This window comes from Jaculus jaculus, chromosome 19 (genome assembly GCF_020740685.1).
Source record: "Jaculus jaculus isolate mJacJac1 chromosome 19, mJacJac1.mat.Y.cur, whole genome shotgun sequence".
NCBI classification, from domain to species: domain Eukaryota; kingdom Metazoa; phylum Chordata; class Mammalia; order Rodentia; family Dipodidae; genus Jaculus; species Jaculus jaculus.
The window spans coordinates 1,825,322-1,845,368 of NC_059120.1; the positions used below are offsets into that span (position 1 = coordinate 1,825,322).

Here is a 20,047-nt window from a genome sequence, read left to right on the forward strand (position 1 = left end):
TACAGCCACATGTTGGGTCATGATATGCATAGACACTGATCGTACCAATAACTGTGGGCTAACTCCACAATGCATGACCCATATACATCAACAAGGAGGGGCCATTGGGGAGGGGGTAGGTCACAGATGAGCCTAATAATGGTACCAAACTGCCTGTATTTGCTGAATAGAAAACTAATTAAAAAAATAAAAATTAAAAAATAATGGTACCAAACTGACTGTTATTTGCTGGACAAAACTAATTAATAAAATTTTTAAAAATGCATACACACTAAGCAATCAACAAACTGTACCCTTCTCCCAGTCCTAAAGATCAGTTTGGGCATCCCATTTTCTTCTTAGGGTTTGACATTCATTTTATACACTCAGCAAATATTTATCCAACATCTGCTCTGTGACGGGCATTGATCCAGGAGCTGGAAAGATCAATGAATGAATAAAAACTAGCCTCTTAGAATTTACTCCTGAAGAGGAGATACAAAGGAAAGAGAAAGGAAGGGAGGAGGGCACTTAATAGGTTGGTATTGTATATATGTAAGTAGAAGAATAGATTAACGGGGGGGGGGGGGTGAAAGGTACAAAGTGAGGTCAGGGGAGGAGATTGAGTAAAGGAAAGATGAAGGGAGGGCTAACCAAAATCTAAGAGGATGCAAATAAATCATATGGAATCCTCCGGTTTTGGACAATGGGACACTCAGGAGCCATAGATCATTGTTAGAACATTTTCAGTGCCAGGGATGGGATACCTCCAGTGAGTTGTTGGCCAGGGAGGTCCCTGATGCCCCCAAAACATTATAGATCATTGCCAAGGCCCTTGGTTTCCTACTAGGAATAGATGATAAGACCCTACTGCTGAAGACTCCACATACTTAGGCTGCAAGGCTACTGAGAAACCCTGCTGCAACTGAGCTGATAACCTCCTCAATGTAGACCAGCTGGCAGAAAGCTGGAAGAAGTCATTCTACATGTAGTTCAATGGGAGAAAGAGATACCACCAGTGAAGACACTCAACAGTGGACACTGCAACCCTTATAATTGGCCAGCAAGCCCAAATGAGCCAACAGGTGCAATAGTGGCACGCCTGTCATGGTGGAAACCAACTGCCCTCCAATTGGACTGGAGGCTCACTCCATGGGGGGAAACACATCCCTGATACTGAAAACTTAAAACAGGGGTAGTCATGAGCCCTAGGGGTGTAACATCTGCTGATGTCTGGAAAAATGTATATACTATGGTTATCAAACTGCCCAGTAAGCACTTCTCTTAATATTTATACCCTTATATTAACGCTACTCTCACTTTGGGTAGAAAATCTTCACTTTTTAGATGGCAGTGACTTTGGGATGACTCAGAAGGTAATCATAGTGCTGGAAAGAAGTGACTGGAGTACTGAGTAACATCTCAATCACACCTTTCACGGCTCAGGGTCTAATGTGTAAGAGGTGACAGAAAGAATGTAAGAGCCAAAGGAAGGGTAGGACTCCTTACAACATGCTCCCTCCAGACATAAAATGGCCTGGATATCCATGACCTCATAGTGCCTGACACTACCTACACAAGACCATCATAAGAGGAGGAAAAGACTATGACATCAAAATAAAAGAGAGACTGAGATGGGGAGAGGATATGATGGAGAATGGAATTTCAAAGGGGAAAGTGGGGGGGAGTATTACCATGGGATACTTTTTATAATCATGGAAAATGTTAATAAAACTTGAGAAAAAAAAAAAAAAAGAATTTACTCCTGAGAATTTAAGATACAGATGCTCTTGTCGGCATATTAAGTTGGGTTCCAAGGACAAAAACGAATCTTTCTTTGTACATACTATTAGCTCAATAAATAAAATTAATTCAATTTTTTTGAAAAGTCTTTGTTGCTTTACAAATTTTAGTAAGTTATAATACACAAGCACAACATTTGATTTCTCTTCATTGGATCTGTCGGCTCACCTGCTGATATCATTGTTGCTCAGGTCAAGCCTTTCCAAAGACTGCAGGAGGGTGATTTCATCAGGAACAGACTTCAGCTTGTTGTCCCGCAGCTCTAGCACCAGGATCGAATGCAGATGCTTCAGATGCTCTGCCCCTAATGTTTCAATGTGGTTTTCACCTACATGCAATTCCTACAGAACACAACATCAGTTATGTGAGATTTCTACTCAACTTTATGGTATAGAATGAAAATAAAATTGTGAGTACTCATATATATCAATGAAACACACATTAGAAAATATACAAATCCAGGCGTGGTGGTGCACACCTTTAATCCCAGCACTTGGGAGGCAGAGGTAGGAGGATCATCATTTCAAGGCGAGCCTGAGACTACATAGTGAATTCCAGGTCAGCCTGGGCTAGAGTGAGACCCTACACCTCGGGGAAGGAAAAAAAAAAAAAAAAAAAAGCTTCAGTGCTTAAATTTTCAATTACATTAAAACTATTTTAAAGCTAAAAAAACAAATGGCAAAAAAGGGAAATATTATTTTTTTTCTGACGGGCTGGAGAGATGGCTTAGTGGTTGTTTCAGTCAGGTTCACATTGCTAGCCAAAAAAAACCAACCCCCCCCAAAAAAAAAACAAAAAACACCCAACCAAGAACAGCTGGTAGAAAAAAAAAAAAGGTTTATTTTGGCTTGCAGACTAGAGGGAAGCTCCATGATGGCAGGGGAAAATGATGGCATGAGCAGAGGGTGGACATCACCTCCTCACCAACATCAGACAACAGCAACAGGAGAGTGTACCAAACACTAGCAAGGGGAAAATGGCTGTAATACCCATAAGACCTTCCTCAACAATACAGTGCTTCCAGGAAGCGTTAATTCCCAAATCTCCATCAGCTGGGAACCTAGCATTTGGAACACCTAAGTTTATGGGGGACACCTGAATCAAACCAACACAGTGGTTAAGACACTTGTCTGCAAAGCCCAAGGTTTGATTCCCCAGTTTCCATATAAGCTGGATGCACAAGGTAGTGAGTACGTCTGGAGTTTGTTTGCAGTGGCTGGAGGCCCTGGCATGCCCATTCCTTTCTATTTGCTGCCCCCTCTCAAATTAATAAATAATTTTCTGACAATTTCAAAATAGTTAAGGATGAATATGGTAGAAACATTTATAATACTAAAGCAAACAATAATTATACCTATATATGTTAAAGTATAAATCTAAATACTGATAAAAATTAGTCTCAAACAATTCAAGTTGTTATTGTTCACTTTTATTTATTTGAGAGCAACAGAGAGAGAAAGAGGCAGATAGAAACAGAGAATGGGTGACCCAGGGCCTCCAGCTACCGCAAATGAACTCCAGACACATGCAATCCCTTGTGCATCTGGCTAACGTGGGTCCTGGGGAATCGAGCCTCGAACTGAGTCCTTAGGCTTCACAGGCAAGCACTTAACGGCTAAGCCATCTCTCCAGCCCGAATTCAAGTTATTTATACTGTGATTAGTTTATTACACAGCACTATCACAGATGGGCCTCATATATACTGACTTCCCCAAAACATGTTATTAGATGAAAATTATCCTAGTAAATAAATGGCAATTTCTTCAGTACTGCTGAAAAGTCGGTCATTCTACTTAAAGAGACCATGTTAGTCTATAAAGAATAGCCAGTCATTTTACTTAAAGGAGCCATGTCAGTGTATAAAGAATAATACAGCAAGTTTCAAAGGCAATATTAATGTCATACTGAGGCCAAAAGACAGTAATGAATTTTGGAGATCTGATTATAATTAGGTAAATATGAGAGGTGGCCCCTTAAAATGTGAGGTGCACAGCCTTACTGGCATTCAGGCTCTCTACAGTATATCCTCAACCTCTCATTTGACCTCACTGTCAAGCACATCTTCAGTTACAAACTTCAGTTACAAACTATTTCTAAGTAATTGTTTTTTAAATACACTTTATTTATTTGAGAGAAAGAGGCAGAGAGAGAGAGACAGAGAGAGAGAGACAGAGAGAGAGAGAGAATGGGCTTGCCAGAGCCTCCAGCCACTGCAAATGAACTCCAGACACATGCACCACCATGTGCATCTGGCTTACATGGGTCCTGGGAAAAGGAACTTGAATCATTTGGCTTTGCGGGCAAATGCCTTAACTGCTAAGCCATCTCTGCAGCCCTTTTAAGTAAATATTATTTTTAAAAAACTAACTAGCAAAATATTGGTACTCAATATTCAGCAGTCATATTAAAATTTTGAACAATACTGGGGTGGGGAGATGGCTCAGCAGTTAAAGGTGCTTACTTGCAAAGCCTAACAGACCAGGGTTCCCACTACTCATATAAAGCCAGACACACAAAGTGGCAGATGCATCTGGAGTTCACTTGCAGCAGCAACAAGTCCTGGCACACCCACACTCTCTCTCTCAAATAAAAGTTTAAAAAAAAATTGACACAGGGGAAACACATACTCACAAGTGATATTTATACCTAAAGATATAATATTAATTATATAATAATATTAATAATATAATGTTTGTGTCTTTTTTTTAATCTAATTTTTATAAATAAGTAGTACCTTCAGTAATCTACACGAAGGTAATTCTGGTAGAAAACGCAATTTATTCCTCCTCAAATATAGCAGCTCCAGAGATTCCATGCCAGCAAACTCAGGAGGGACAGATTCCAAGAGATTTGAATTACAATCCAAATGCTTTAATCCTGCAATACATAGGTGGAGACAATCAAAACTACTTCTAACAAGGTGGGCATGGTGGCACACACCTTTAATCCTAGCACTCAGGAGGCAGAGGTAGGAGGATCACTGTGAGTTTGAGGCCACCTTGAGACTACATAGTGAATTCCAGGTCAGCTTGGGCGAGAGTGAGACCCTGCCCCAACACACAAAACAAACAAACAAAAAAATACTTGTAACAGTTAAAACAAAGTCCGTAGTACTCTGCTGAATCATTTAATGGTACTAGTTGTGATTCCCTCAATTACTATTAATCTTTAAAAAGAAGGGTAACTAAATTGTACCCTTCTCCCAGTCCTAAAGATCAGTTTGGGCATCCCATTTTCTTCTTAGGGTTTGACATTCATTTTATACACTCAGCAAATATTTATCCAACACCTGTTCTGTGACGGGCATTGATCCAGTAGCTGGAAAGATCAACGAATGAATAAAAACTAGCCTCTTAGAATTTACTCCTGAAAAGGATAGAAAGGGAAGAGAAAGGAAGGGAGGAAGGTACTTAATAGGTTGATATTGTAAATATGTAAGTACAATGATTGAGTTGGGGAGGTAATATGATGGAAAATGGAATTTCAAAGGGGAAAGGGGGGGGGGAATTACCATGGGATATATTTTTATAATCATGGAAAATGTTAATAAAAATTTTAAAAAACACATGAGTGCACAAGTGTATTTGCTGCATGAGTGGACACCGTCTACTTTTGGCAAATAGTGGTTTAGATGTATATATTTTTATGGAAGCTGTCTTCTTATAGCCTTGGATTTCCATTTATTCCTTCCCATTTCACCCTCCCTCTCTCCCTGCCTTCTTTTCTTTGATTTTTTAACTACATGCTTTCTCTAATACCTAAGCTAATATTCCTAACAAGAACATACATGGATCTTAACACTGTCATTATCAGCAGGACTCTCACCTCCTGGACCTTTCCATTCTTTGTTTAGATGGGCTGGTCTGGTAAGATGGCTTAGTTAAGGCATTTGCCTGCAAAGTCAAAGGACTCAGGTTTGATTCCCTAGGACCCACATAAGCCAGATGCACAAGGTAGGGCATGTGTCTGCAGTTCATTTGCAGTGGCTAGAGGCCCTGCCATGCCCATTCTCTTACCGCCTCTTTCTCCCTCAAATAAATAAATAAATTTTAAAAATATGTTTTTAAAAAAGATGTGGCTGGAGAGAGATGACTTAGCAGTTAACGTACTTGCCTGCAAAGCCAGAGGACCCAGGTTCGATTCCCCAGGACCCATGTAAACCAGATATATACAAGGTGGTATATGTGTCTAGAGTTCATTTGCAGTGGCTGGAGGCCCTGGCACATCAAATCTCATTCTTTCTCTCTCTCTGTCACTTTCTTTCTCTCAAAATAAATAAATAAATAATAATTGGAAAAAAAAAAAAAGACAACTTGCTATTTAAAAAAAAAAAAAACAAAAAACCACACAAACAGAGAAGCAAGGCATGGTGGCAAACACCTTTAATCCCGGCACTTGGGAGGCAGAGGTAGGAGGATTGCTGTGAGTTTGAGGCCACCCTGAAACTACATAGTTAATTCCTGGTCAGTCTGGACTGGAGTAAGCCCCTACCCTCAAAAAATAAAATAAATAAATAAAAAACCAGATGGGCTGATCTCAGACTTCTGAGCCTCACACTTAAGACTCCTAAACCTCTTTCCTCAGACTCCCAAGTGCTGAAATTACAGTACCGCCCTACACCTAAACTGGGTCTATCTATTCAGATGGTAAAACAGAAAAACAAAACAAAAGCCAAGACTGAAAGAAACAGAAGAATGCAAAGTCAGTAACAAGCCATGAGGAACATTGTTATCAACTGAAAGTTTTCTCCAGAGTTCTCCTCCTATCTCTAAGGAGTGGTAGGGTCAGACTGTTAATATAACTCCTCTAGTCTTAAACAATGCAGTAGTGATTAACTTTAACCAAGCCCTTCACTTTATTTATTTATTTATTTATTAAGAAAACAGGCCTAACAATCTGGACCCTCAGGAAAAACAAGACTGGCATGACACTATGACTTCAGCACTATATAGGCCTTCTCTCTTAGATGGGGTCAGGCTGAGGAGGAAGAGCTTCTGAAAGAATGCAGAGGGAATGAAACATAGCGTAGCTCAGTCTTCACCAGTCTTGGTAAAGACTTTGAGTATAAATCTCAATTACCTTCTTTCTTTACATATCCTTTGGTAGAATTCTGTAAACATCCACCAAAGTGGTCTTGGGAAAATCTTGCTACTTATTTGCATTTATGAGCCCACCATAAAAACCTATTCTTCTTTTTCTTGTGGCTGTTCTAACATTTTTCTTTTCTTGTTTTGAGGTAGGGTCTAATACTAGCCCATGCTAGCCTGGAACTAACTCAGTAGCCCAGAGTACAGAATAGCCTGAAGCTCACAGCAATCCTCTTACCTCACCAGCTTGAATGCTGGGATTAAAGGTGTGACCCGTCACACCTGGCTTGACAATCAGTTTTCTAAAAGCCAGTGGATTTGAATTCAAATTGATAAAAAGTTTTTAAAATATGAAGACTTACTTTTCATTCTACTTATTTCTGTTGGCAAACTCTTTAGTTGGTTACTAGAAAGATTGAGTCGTAAGAGACTGGATAGAGAAGACAAGCTAGCAGGAACAGTTGTAAGACGATTGTTTGAGAGATCCTTAAAAAGAAAAAACAAGGTAAGTGCACAAGTACGTAAATGTGAACAACAGTACCTAAAGAGGATGGCAGGATTGTAAGAGGACTGTAATATAAAGGAGGGCTTCAGAAGGAGAAATCCACTGACCACCTTGCAGATCATGATACAATTCAACATCTGCACGCTCACTCTGCTCATCAACGTCACAGAACTAGAACTGTCTTACTTCAAATATCCAGTCCTGCTGCATCGCCTACACAAGGCTGAACCCCATGTACTCATTCAGTGCGTACTGAGTACCTATGATGGATCAGCAGTGACCCCATTCACTCACTCATTCAGTGCGTACTCAGTACCTGTGATGGGTCAGCAGAGCTGATCCCATTCACTCACTCATTCAGTGCGTACTGAGTACCTGTGATGGGTCAGCAGAGCTGATCCCATTCACTCACTCATTCAGTGTGTACTGAGTACCTGTGATGGGTCAGCAGTGTTGAATCCATTCACTCACTCATCTAGTAATGTACTGAAGACCTCTGACGGATTACTCACATAATTGATAACCAATAGTATAAAATGAAAAGTATCTTTGCGAGAAAAAACTTTCCTGCAAAAACAAAAGGCAAAGCTGACAAAGTGGACATCTTCGTGTTTGAGGAAAAAAGAATTTTTTTATTTTATTTAGCTGAGCTCAGCAATTTTGCTTAATCAAGACCAAGTCTACTCTCTACTTTTTCATCAATCAAGCTAACTTTATCCATCTTTATATCTCAATGTTTCTTTAAGTCCTAGAATATAAGAGACAGACTAGGAAATAACTCAAGTGATAGGGTAGTTACCTACCATTTACAAGGCCCAAGGTTTAATCCAGTACTGCAATAAAGTTTAAGAAATTACAGAAGTTGGGCTTAAGAAGTTGGGCTTAGTGGTTAAGGTATTTGCCTGCAAGGCCTAAGGACCCAGGTTTGATGGCCCAGTACCCACATAAGCCAAATGCACAAGGTGGCACATGCGTCTGGAATTTGCTTGCAGTGGCTAGAGGCCCTGGTGCACCCATTCTCTCTCTATCTGCCTTTTTCTTTCTTTCTCTCTCTCAAATAAAAAATATTTAAGAAAGAAATGACAAAGGTAACTTGAAAATAAGTTTTTTTATTGAGGGCCATGGCAACAACAAGTAAGGAAAAATACCATGACAAAAGTGTTCTCAGAATATTTTCTACCTGTCTTAACATTAAAATACATTTGAGGGCTGGAGAGATAGCTTAGCAGTTAAGGTATTTGCCTGAGATACCTAAGGACACAGATTTAATTCCCCAGGACCCACATAAGTCAGATCCACAAGCGGCAGCACATGTGTCTGGAGTTCATTTGTAGTGTTTAGAGGCCCCAGTATGCACATTCTCTCTGTCGCTCTTCCTTCTCTCTCGGCTTGCAAATACATACATAAAATTAAAAAAAAAAAATTGAAATTGCCAACTGTGATTGTGCATGCCTTTCATTACACTACTCGGGAGGCAGAGGTAGGAGGATCACCATGAGTTTGAGGCCACCTGAGATTCCAAGTGAATTCCAGGTCAACCTAGGCTAGATCAAGAGCCTATGTCAAAAAGCCAAAAAGTGGGGAAAAAGAAAGAAAGAAAGAAAGAAAAAAACATATGAGTGTCCCAGAGGGTGGGTGGGTAGGCCCAGGCCCCCAGCTTGGGCCATCGTCTGTGCCTCCAGGCTTCAGGGTGTCCCCGACATGACTGTCGGTAACCAAGAAGCAGCTGCTGAACCATATTGCTCACCTGCGAACCCAGTGAAGCCATGGTGGTCTCATGGTTCCGCCAGAGCCCCCCATTCATTGTGGCAAGAGACTGAGTTTTTGTCCAACCTTGCATCCAACAAATTCAGAGGATTTCTGTACAACACATGGACTCTCAATGTCAAGAGTGGAAAGGCTGACACTCCCATGGGATCCTCATGTTAGTCATGGGCATTGCCCGGTAAAAATCCAGGGGCAAAACAGGGAAATGTTAGCAGCTGCCTGCCAGATGTTCCTGGGAAAGACTGAGGCTGAGATGCACTGGAGAACTAGAGGACCACCAGAGGGCTATCATGACCCACATGACTATGGAGGAGATCTCTAAGGACAGACAGAAGTTCTCAGAGCAGTTTTCAAAGTGGTCTCCTGAGATCTGGGCAACTTGAGCATCAACGTGGTCAGCTACAGTCTGAAGGCAATCATGATGACCAGGATTATTTGCACTTTTTGAGGAAGGCTCCCATAGCACAAATCCAAAAAGATGCTCAGATTGGGGAAGCAGAGGCCAAGCAAGATGTTGAGATCCAGGAGACTAAGTCCAAACAAGACGTCTGCTCAGTTACCTGAGATTGAGAATGCCAAGGCTCCAAGGGATTACTGCTGAAGAAGGCTACCTATGACATCAAGGTGAACATCTGCTGAGGAAAGGTGACCTAGCCTATCAACTTCAGGTAGCCAAGACAAACAGCAGAGTGAGGAGCAGAAGGTACAGGTGGAGGGGGCCCAGAAGGTGGCAGAGCAGGAGCACATTGCTGACCTGAAGGGCTGGAGGCCCAGGAAGAAGCCTGCAGAGTCCCAGTGCTATGAGCTAGAGCACATGCCAGAGGCTGAGAAGTGTCAGCTGATCTTGCAGGCTAAGGCAGAGGCTGAGTCAGTGCAGATGCACAAGGAATCCGAGGCCTTTGCCATAGGAGCCCATGCGGAGGCTGGATAGATGGCCAAGAAGGAAGAGGCGTTTCACCTATACCAAGAGGTTGCCCAGCTGGACATGCTGCTAGAGAAACTGGCCCAGGGGCCAACAGATAGTGGTCCCCTGACCTCAGCCAGTAAGATCACACTGGTGTCCAGTGGCCAAAGTTAGTGGGGAAGTACTGGGCATCCTGAGCCGCCCACCACATAGTGTGGAGAGAACTATGGGCATCAGCACCTCCCTGGTGAGGCATGACAAGCCTTTGAGAAGAGCCAGAGCCCTCGACCCTCGCTGGCACCAGCCTTGTGGCTTGAGTGAGTTGCATGTTCTTGTTGCATGTCCCTCACCTGGCTTCCCCGAGCGTGCCCTTTGACAGTGGAGCACCCCCTTCTCTCCTTGCCAAAATAGCCTGTGCCTTGCCGTGGATGGGGCTTCTCCCCTTCCCAGGCCTACACTACCATAAATGCAGTGCCCGATGGTCCCAATGTGCCAATGACAATGGAAGACAGGGCCAGGAGAATTACAAGCTCTCAGGTGGCAAAAGACCCTGTTTCCAAGACAACTCCTCTGGCCTCCACAAACACACCTTGGCACATGCATGTCCACAGACATGCATACACACAGAAATAAAAAAAAAAACAACTCTTTTTAGTTTATGTTATTTCTCAGACTAATGAAAAATCCCACCACCATCAAGTAATATAAAAACCAGAAAAATCACAACTTACCAAATCTTCTAAGTTTGAAAGATGCTCAAATCCCTCAGGTATGCAAGTTAGTTCATTATGCTGGAGATACAATGACTTCAAGTTTTTGAGATTTGTAATTTCTTCAGGGAGCACTTTTAGTTTGTTATGGCTGTTGGTTGATAAAATAAATGCTGAATAACTTGGTAGACAACACAAGACATATTTATCAAAAGGTATTTTTACTAACCAACTAGATAATATTCATTATTTAAAAAAAAATACTGTTTCTTGGCCAGGCATGGTAGCGCACTCCTTTAATTCCAGCACACAGGAGACAGAGGAAGAAGGAAAGATATGAGTTCAAGGCAAGACTGAGACTACACAGTGAATTCCAGGTCGGCCTGGGCTAAAGCGAGATCCTACCCCCAAACAAACAAACAAACAAGGAAAAAAAACAAAAAACAAAAACTAAACCCTGTTACTTGGGCTGTAGAGATGGTTTAGCAATTAGGCACTTGCCTGTGAAGCAAGACTAAGGACCCCAGTTTGAGGCTTGATTCCCCAGGACCCACGTAAGCCAGATGCACAAGATGGCACATGCAAGTGGCTGGAGGCCCTGGAGTGTCCTTTCTCTCTCTTTGCCTGTCTTTGCTCTCAAATAAATAAATAAATAAAAAGCAAAAAAAAAAAAAAAAAATCTGTTACTTGTTTAAGTACATTTCAAAATTCATGTCCCTAAAATCATGCAATCTTTAAAATTAAACTACAGCATCCACATTAGGGTTTGAAAGAAAAACCACAAAGACTTTTTATTTATTTATTTGAGAGCGACAGAGAGAGAAAGAGGCAGAGAGAGAATGGGTACACCAGGGCCTCCATCCACTGCAAACAAACTCCAGATGCATGCGACACCTTCTGCATATGGCTTACGTGGGTCCTGGTGAATCGAGCCTCGAAACAGGGTCCTTAGGCTTCACAGGCAAGCAATTAACTGCTAAGCCATCTCTCCAGCCTAAGGCTTTTAAATAAACATAAGTAACTTGTGAATTCCTGATTGCTCACTTATCACTGTCTTGACATGTAAAACAAAAAAATTTACTGGATTGAAATTTTTATATTATACTTGGCCTTTAAATTTTTAGAAAAAAATTGTTCACACACTATAATGGATCTACAACATATATGAAGACTAGGTTTTAAATTTAGTATTTAAGACAAAAGTAGCGATTTTTGTTTGTGGGACTGGCTCATCATGCTAAATGTAGTAGTCACTCTGTACTTGGTCATTTCAGTTGAACCTTTTTTTAAAAAAAGTTTTGTTCATTTTTTATTTATTTATTTGAGATTGACAGACACAGAGAGAAAGACAGAGAGAGAGAGAGAGAGAGAGAGAGAGAGAGGGAGAGGGGGGAGGGAGAGAATGGGCACGCCAGGGCCTCCAGCCACTGCAAACGAACTTCAGACACGTGCGCCCCCATGTGCGCCTGGCTAACGTGGGTCCTGCAGAATCGAGCCTCAAACTGGTGTCCTTAGGCTTCACAGGCAAGCGCTTATTAACCACTCAGCCATTTTCTCCAGCCCTCAGTTGAACCTTTTGAAGAGATGCTTAGCACACTAATTTATAAACCCAAAAATCACTGAGGATAATACACTTACTACTAAGGAGATGAATGTCACAACTTAATTATTCATTTATGAATTTCATTCTCTTTTAGTTATTAGTTTACACACAATGGGACGAAATGGAAAGATGCAGGGCTTTATAATAACCCTAAGTGACATTAAAAGCATATGGAACAAAAAGGTCAAAAGATGACATGAAACACAAACAAGTCACTGTGAAGTTTTTTCCTGCTGCAGGTTACTGACCTGAAATCTGAGTCATCCCAGCCAGCATCTCTTCCACCTCCTGGCCTCAGCTGCTCACTGCATCTCACTCTTAAGGACTGGTGTCTAAAGCTAAGGCCCACCCAGGCCATACCCACTCCTCCGCCTCTGAAGCCGCACGTGACTGCACTTGCTCAGGAAAGGAGGAACTGTGCAGTGATAAATAACCGCCAGCCCTTTTCAGGCAACACTGTTGCTACTTAATTCACTACATGTAGACTACTGTTTTAGAACTATGGTCCCTCAACCAACACACAACAGAAATCTGACCACATTATGTTCAACAGCTCTACAGCCACACCTATTTGATGAACTAGTGTTTCCAAACTATGAACAAAATACTGGTTTGTTTATTCTTTTAGATGAATCACCTGTAGGGGCTGGAAAGATGCCTCCATACTTAAAGGTACTTACATGCAAAGGCTGCAGGACAGTGTTCAATTCCCCAGCACCCACGTAAAGCTAGATGCAAAATGGCCCATGTATATGTGGTCCCAAAGCACGTATGACAATGGAAGATGGAGCCAGGAAAATCCAAAGCTTGTGGTACAGTTACTCTAATGTTCTTCTGAAATCTGACAGCTCATTTGCAGGACAAGAGACTGTCTCAAAGGTGAACAACAGGCACCTCCAAGTTGTCCTCTCACCTCCACATGTGTATCACTGTGGCATACACACACAAACAACTTTTTTTAAATAAAAAAAGCTTAAATTTTACCTGACATTTAGCTTTTGAAGGTTTTCTAGCTCTTTTATAGCAGAAGGAAGAGATGTCAGCTGATTGTCATGTATCTAAAATTATTAAAAGACAAAGTTAATATTCTCAGTCTTACAATAAACTACACTGGAGCTTTGCCACTATACAAAATTACTCTGTTCTTCTAAATTATTAGCAGCAACATATTGGGCTATTAGTAATTCCTTCTGCATGTAAAAGAGTTTGAACAAATTGTTGTTCAGAAACAATGGGACAGTAACATCAATTTTTTTTGAGGCAAGCCCAACAGACTGACACCCCTTTTTTTTAATGAGAGAGAGAAATGGCACACCACGGTCTTCAGCCACTGTAATCAAACTCCAGATACATGCACCACCTTGTGCACATGTGTGTCCTTGTGCGTCACCTCATGCATCTGGCTTACGTGGGATCTGGGGAGTCAAACATGGGTCCTTAGCTTTGCTGGCAGGCCCCTTAACCACTAAGCCATCTCTACAGACTGTAACTTAATGACTGTAAATATCTTATTTTATTTATTTATGAGAGGGGAAGGAGAGAATAGGTGCACCAGAGCCTCTAGCCACTGCATATGAACTCCAGACGCATGCACCACCTTGTACATCTGGCTTTATGCAGGTACTGGGAAATCAAACCCAGATCCTTTGGCTTCGCAAGCAAGTGCCTTAACCACTAAGCCATCTCTCCAGCGCCAATTTTAAATATTAACAAAAAGAAATCAACACACATTTCACCTTCAAATGGAGGACTAGAAGCTAGCAAGAGGGCTAGAAGTCAGCAGTAGTGCTGACTGTTCATGTCACACACAAAAAGCACATGAGAAAGAGACAGAGAGCAAGCACGCACGAGAGCTCCTCTACAGTCACAGTAAATCGTACTGTTTTCAAGGTAGAGAGCCTTAGAATAAGTCGGACTACTACTTAGCTGACCAAAAAGAAAAGGGGAAAAAACCTTCCATAAATTGGTTACAGCTAATGTTTCACACAAAAATTGGAGGATTTTGGAGCCTATTTTTGGCATTGTTAGCATACACAAGACATATATAGATTCTGAAATAATCCACTCACATACCACTTTTCAGGAGGTGGCAGCTAGAGCTTAAAAACCAGACTCCATGAATGAAAACACAAAATATCAAGTTCACAGTTTAAGTCAATGAATGTGAGGCAAATTACAGAGCAAGAACAAAAAGCCCCAATACTATCTTCAGTACTAGACTTAAAAACCTGTAGTACCAGGTCAGCCTGGACCAAAGTGAGACCCTACCTCAAAAAACCAAAAACAAAAAAAAAACCAAAAACAAAGAAACAAAAAAAACCCTGTAGTAATAGTGACAATAAAAATGACTAAGAAAACAGATGAGGAGGACCAAGTGTGGTTCTGTCTGTGGGTACTAACACACCAGATTCAGTGAGCAATTCTCCAAGCTAGGTAGCAGGATGAATCCATGGCTGTGGAGACTAAGACACAGATAATTGTCCCAGATACACAGCTGTAAAGTGCCAGGCTCAAAATCAGAATCTAAAGCTCTGTACTAGAACCATCTTGCTCTTCTTGACATCACAATTTGTTACATATGCTTGAACTCCATAAACTTAAGATGCATTGCTTATCACAGCCTAAATTTAGCCGTAGTGTCCTTCACCTAAGAACCATAACTGTCATCAACTTACATCAAGCACGGTGAGGGCTGGCAGGAGTCGAAGGTCATCAGTAAGGGACTGAAGCTTGTTATTTGAGATGATGAGTTTGGTCAGATCTGTCTGCTCCCACCACCGTTCGGTAGTACTGAATGAAAGATTTTGATTGGCCTCCTCAGGAATATCCAGATTTATCCTCCAAACACACTGAGGCACTGTGTCCAGCACCACCAGACCAAAGAGAAAAGAGAAAGATAAAAAAAAATTGAGGTGAGTAGTGACATGCATTTTAAGTTATTCAAAATTGAGATAAAATTTTTCAATCAAGTAGAAATAAGCTGGGCTGGAGAGATGGCTTAGCAGTTAAGTGCTTGCCTGTGAAGCCTAAGGACCCCAGTTCGAGGCTCAATTCCCCAGGATCCAAGTTAGCCAGATGCACAAGGGGCGCATGCGTCTCAAGTTCGTTTGCAGTGACTGGAAGCCCTAGCGTGCCCATTCGCTCTCTCTCCCCCTCTTTTTCTCTCTGTCACTCTCAAGTTAATAAAAATAAGCAAGAAAAAATTAAAAATAAATAAAAGTAAAAAAATATAAATTAGCTGCAACTATAGTGAAAAACCATTTTATTCAAAAGACTGTGTAATATGTGTGATTTCACTTTCCACTTATATAACTATACACTACATGCTGCTCACAGCATTTTTAGTTAAATATAAAAGATAAAGAATGGAGTCTACAAAATGTATCATAGTGCTGAGAAGAAGTGACAGAGGAGTCCTCCGCACTGAAGCATCTCTATTGCACCTGCCAAAGCTCAGGGTCCATTGCAGAAGTGGTAGTAGAAATAATGTAAGAGGCAAAGGAAGGGTAGGACAGCTTACGATGCAATCTTCCAGATACAACATAGCCTGGATATCCATAACCTCGCAGTGCTTGGTACTACCCACACAAGACCCTCATAACAGGAGGAAAAGATTACAGCAAAATAAAAGAGAAACTAATTGAGAGGGGGAAGAGGTATGATGGAGAATGGATTTGTGAAAGGGAAAGTGGGAGAGGGAAGGGAATTAACATGGTTTATGGTCTGTAATTATGGAAGTTGCCATTAAAAAGTTAAAAAAATAATAGGGCCTACTATCACACTGACATTTATACATAATGGTTTAACTTCTGTTAACAGAGTACATAAGAACACTCGGTGAAAATCTAGGCAGTGTTCTAGTATGTTAACTAATTTAGAATCCTATCAAGGCTGGGAATGTACCCAAGGAACTGCCACAACCCCTTACTGAGGGAAGGCACCTGGAGGCAGTTGGGCCAGACACTGACTCCTGCAAGAGGGAAGAGGCTGGCTCAGGCTGGGAAGGGGAAATAACTCCACCCTCAGTGGCCAAAACCAGATCTCATCAATTGAGTTTGATACCTCTGAGCCACAGGCCTGTGGGTAAATCAAATTCTGGAGTACCCTCCCCCCCCACGTCTGTTACTAACTGCCAGCTGGAGAGCTGCAGAACTCTGAAGTTTCAGGAGTACACACAATACCCATCAGTCGCATCCCTCCTCGGGTCATTAATCCTCTGCCTGCTCTGAGCTTGGGGCTGACTGCTTACATACCCTCAGTGCACTTGGGAGACACCTCAGCTAAACAGCCACCCCAGGGGAAACCATGGGAAGACTGGAGGGTGAGAACCTGCCCAGGCCCCAGCATGCAAAACTGAGTGTGACCAGCAGAGGGCCCTGATATGAAGAGAAGGAAATGGTCACTGTGAAGACTTGTCTGGTGGACATCCGACACTGCTCCATGGTCAGCAACAATATGAACCAAAGACAGACAAGTGCATGTGACCCTCTCCCAGCTCCACATATAGAACTAGCTGTCTCCAACTTTCAGGGACCAGAAAGAAGCAGTGCATCGCTTCTCTACCTTTTTAAGATCAAGTAAAGAAGCAGCTTCAATACCTTTTTTTTTTCATTTCTTCTTTTGGTGTTCAGAAGGAATTTTAATTTTCTTAAACTATGTGTTTTTGTTATTCCTCTCCTTACATGCATCTGATTTTCTTCCTGCATGTTTCCCATTAAGGGGCAATACTTTTTTTTTCTTTTCCTTAGTTTTCTTTTACCCCTGCGATTCCTTCCTTGCCCCTCACTCTCAACATTTAATAGTATTTTGCCTTACCTTATTGGCTTAAAAAAAAAAAAAAAAGAAAATCTCTTATGTGTCTGCTCCTTCCTACATTTATCAATTTTGGTTTTTAACTTTTTCACTATTGGGAAATCTTTTGTTTTGCTTCTTTCCCTTTTTATATTTTCTGATCTCTTGTTCTTTTCTCTTTCCTTCCATCACATTCTTTACCACTCCCCTTCTTCCCTCTTCTTTCATCTACTTAACCTTGCTTTTCTTGTTCTTCCCTTTTGCTGTCTCCTTTCTTTTTCCTACTGCTACAGTTACCCTAAGTAATTAACTTATCATATGCTACAGGAGCTTTGCCACTTTTAGTTCAATGATAATTTGTGACGTATTTAGTGGGCTATGATTGATTTTAAGTGTCTTTCTGTATCTTGTATAATTTGATGTTGGAATTAACTGAGGCTTTCTTCTTCCTCACCAAGTGGTACTAGAAATCGAATCTTAAAGAACAGTCTGCTAAATGGGAAGATCCACTCTAAAACTCCAGCTTAGGTATCCAAACCAAAAGAAACACGAATTGTAAGACAACCCCCCCACACACACACACATCTTCAAGATACACGAACATTCACTTAGTACTTGCTGGTCTTTAGCTAGTGTCTCATGATGGTCTCAAATTTACACAGCATTCATTCTGAACCCCAGCTTAGAAAGTAAGGCCATTATTTCTTCTCACTAGAACTTTGCCCAGCTGCATCCAGAAGGCTATCTTTGCAAGGAAAGGTGTCATGCATTCTAAGCTCACAAAATGGCATTGGAAGACACTTAGAGATCAAATTAAGAGGAAAATAAAGGTCAAAGAAACAAGCTAACAATTCCTGTTAGATTTTGGGGGTTCACAATGGAGGACCAAGAAAGACAGCTTCTTGGATCTAAGACGATCATAACAAAAGAGGAAGAAGAGGAAAGAAGGCAGGGCGAGAGAGGAAGGGGAAAGGAGGGAATGCAGATGCACACACCTGTTACAAGAGAGCCAGAAAGGGAGCGAAGAGCTGGCCAAGCAGTAGGTTTTGTGGGAAGAATCGAGAAAATGCTTTGTGAGGCCTCTAGGGTCCATGGCACGGGGGGGGGGGGGGTGCGTGCAGAAGTAGGGGTTGAGGAAGGTGATCTTTCCTCCTGTTAGCCCAAAAGCACACTAGGAGATGCTCTGAGTGTCGAGGTTACAAGGCCAGGTGCAGGGAGAGTGGAGGAGATGTGGAGACGTTTTCCCTGGGGCAACACAAACACACATCTTCACCCCAGATAAGGGAGACGACAGGCCAAAGCCCGACGGCAGCAAAACCAGCTCTGGCGAGCCAGTGAGTTGACTGGGGTGCTTACAGGAGCTGGGAAGAGCCCGAGGCCGCCACAGCATCCCGGACTCCGGCGCGGCCCCCGCTCCACGGAGGGCCGCCCGGTCCGCGGCCGCCACTCACCCTCCGCGAGGTTCCTGCCCGCCAGGTTCAGCTGCCCGCTGCTCCTCGCCGCCTTCAGCAGCCCTTGGGGCACGGGCGCGCCGCCGTCCCGGGCCTCGGCTCGGAAGCCGGCTCGCGAGTCGAAGGCAGGGACTCTCCGCGGGCGCGACATGCCGGAAGCTGGACCCGCAGCCGCGGCCACGCCCGTGACGTGCACGCCGCGCACGACCCGCCCCTTCCGCCATCCCCGCCCCTTCCGGAGCGCCGCGGCGCGCCCCGATGTCGTCATCGCCAGCTCCCGGGCCTGCTGGACCGAAGCGCCTTCCCGTCTCCGGTGCCGACCCCGCGCCTAGCAGAGACTCGGCTCCCGTAAGTGAGTTGAACGACCCAGGAGCGGTCGGGGTGGCGGTATGCCCGGGGGCGGCGCCAGCCTGCAGACAGGGCTGGGGCCCGAGCGCCTTCCGCCCGCGCGTGGCATCGACCGCGGCCTGGACTGAGATGGAGCCCGGCGCGGCCCGCGGCGCCGGAGCTGCTGGGTCTGCGCGCCAAACGCCGGGGGAGCGGCTCACCCTGCTCGGTGGTGCTCCGGGCCTATATTCCCACCCCTAGGAGTGGTGCAAGATTCCGTTGTTTTCCTGGGCCTATAATAGGCCGGCGTAGGAGGGCATGTGGCATGCAAGAGTTAATAGCGACATAGGAAGAAGAAACTTTAAAAATACCTAAAAGTTCAGGGAAACTAGTGGACAGTTTAAAAGTTTCAGTCTGTCACGTACAACTTGAACTTTGGAGCCCCGAAGATGCAAGTTCGAATCCCACCTGCTTACAAACTTTACACAATTTTTTAGACCGCTCATATGTTTTTGTATTGTTAATAATATGTTGATCATTCTGCCTTATAAAGTGTTTTAACTAATTAATTGAAAACAAAAGTTTAAACCTTAAGGTTTAAACTTTTGGTGAGGGAAGAGACTGGAATCCAGAATAGTAAGTGAAAAGTCGGTATTTGCTGCTGTTAGTGTCCATCTAATTTTTTTTTTGTTCATTCTTATTTATTTGGTTGAGAGCGACAGATAGAGAAAGAGGCAGAGAGAGAGAGAGAGAACGGGCGCGCCAGGGCCTCCAGCCGCTGCAAACGAACTCCAGATTCGTGCGCCCCCTTGTGCATCTGGCTAACGTGGGTCCTGGGGAATCGAGCCTCGAACCGGGGTCCTCAGGCTTCACAGGCAAGCGCTTTAACCGCAAAGCCATCTCTCCAGCCCATCCATCTAATTTTAAAACTTGGATTGACTCAGCAACTATGGAGAACTGGTCCTTGGCTGGGGATGTAGCTCCATGATGGAACACTTTCCTGGCACAGTCAAAGCCCGGTTTCCATCCCTAGCCCTGCAGAAAAAGAACTCACCGTGCATTGTACTGTTTGTTATAGATGCTAGATTTATTTGTAAAAACTGTGCCAGATCTCCTTCCT

General features: G+C 42.9%; 1 protein-coding gene and 1 pseudogene across 3 annotated transcripts in view; one reads left to right on the forward strand and one right to left on the reverse strand.

Moving 5' to 3' along the window:
* Lrrc40 (leucine rich repeat containing 40) overlaps window positions 1–18,751 on the reverse strand; it is a 34,012-nt gene extending 15,261 nt beyond the window's left edge. Inside the window, exons 1-7 of one of the 3 annotated variants that reach the window (XM_004671370.2) lie at window positions 18,601–18,751; window positions 15,034–15,215; window positions 13,343–13,416; window positions 10,777–10,906; window positions 7,232–7,355; window positions 4,517–4,659; window positions 1,951–2,123 (exon numbers count right to left, since the gene is read on the reverse strand). In XM_004671370.2, the coding sequence (XP_004671427.2) occupies window positions 1,951–2,123; window positions 4,517–4,659; window positions 7,232–7,355; window positions 10,777–10,906; window positions 13,343–13,416; window positions 15,034–15,215; window positions 18,601–18,751 (977 nt within the window). Of the gene's footprint in view, window positions 1–1,950; window positions 2,124–4,516; window positions 4,660–7,231; window positions 7,356–7,808; window positions 7,927–10,776; window positions 10,907–13,342; window positions 13,417–15,033; window positions 15,216–18,600 lie in introns of those variants that run through there. The other 2 variants (XM_045138696.1, XM_045138697.1) reach the window with 2 other exon arrangements.
* On the forward strand, window positions 9,117–10,421 carry LOC105944982 (annotated as a pseudogene).
* Window positions 18,752–20,047: the final 1,296 nt, after the last annotated feature.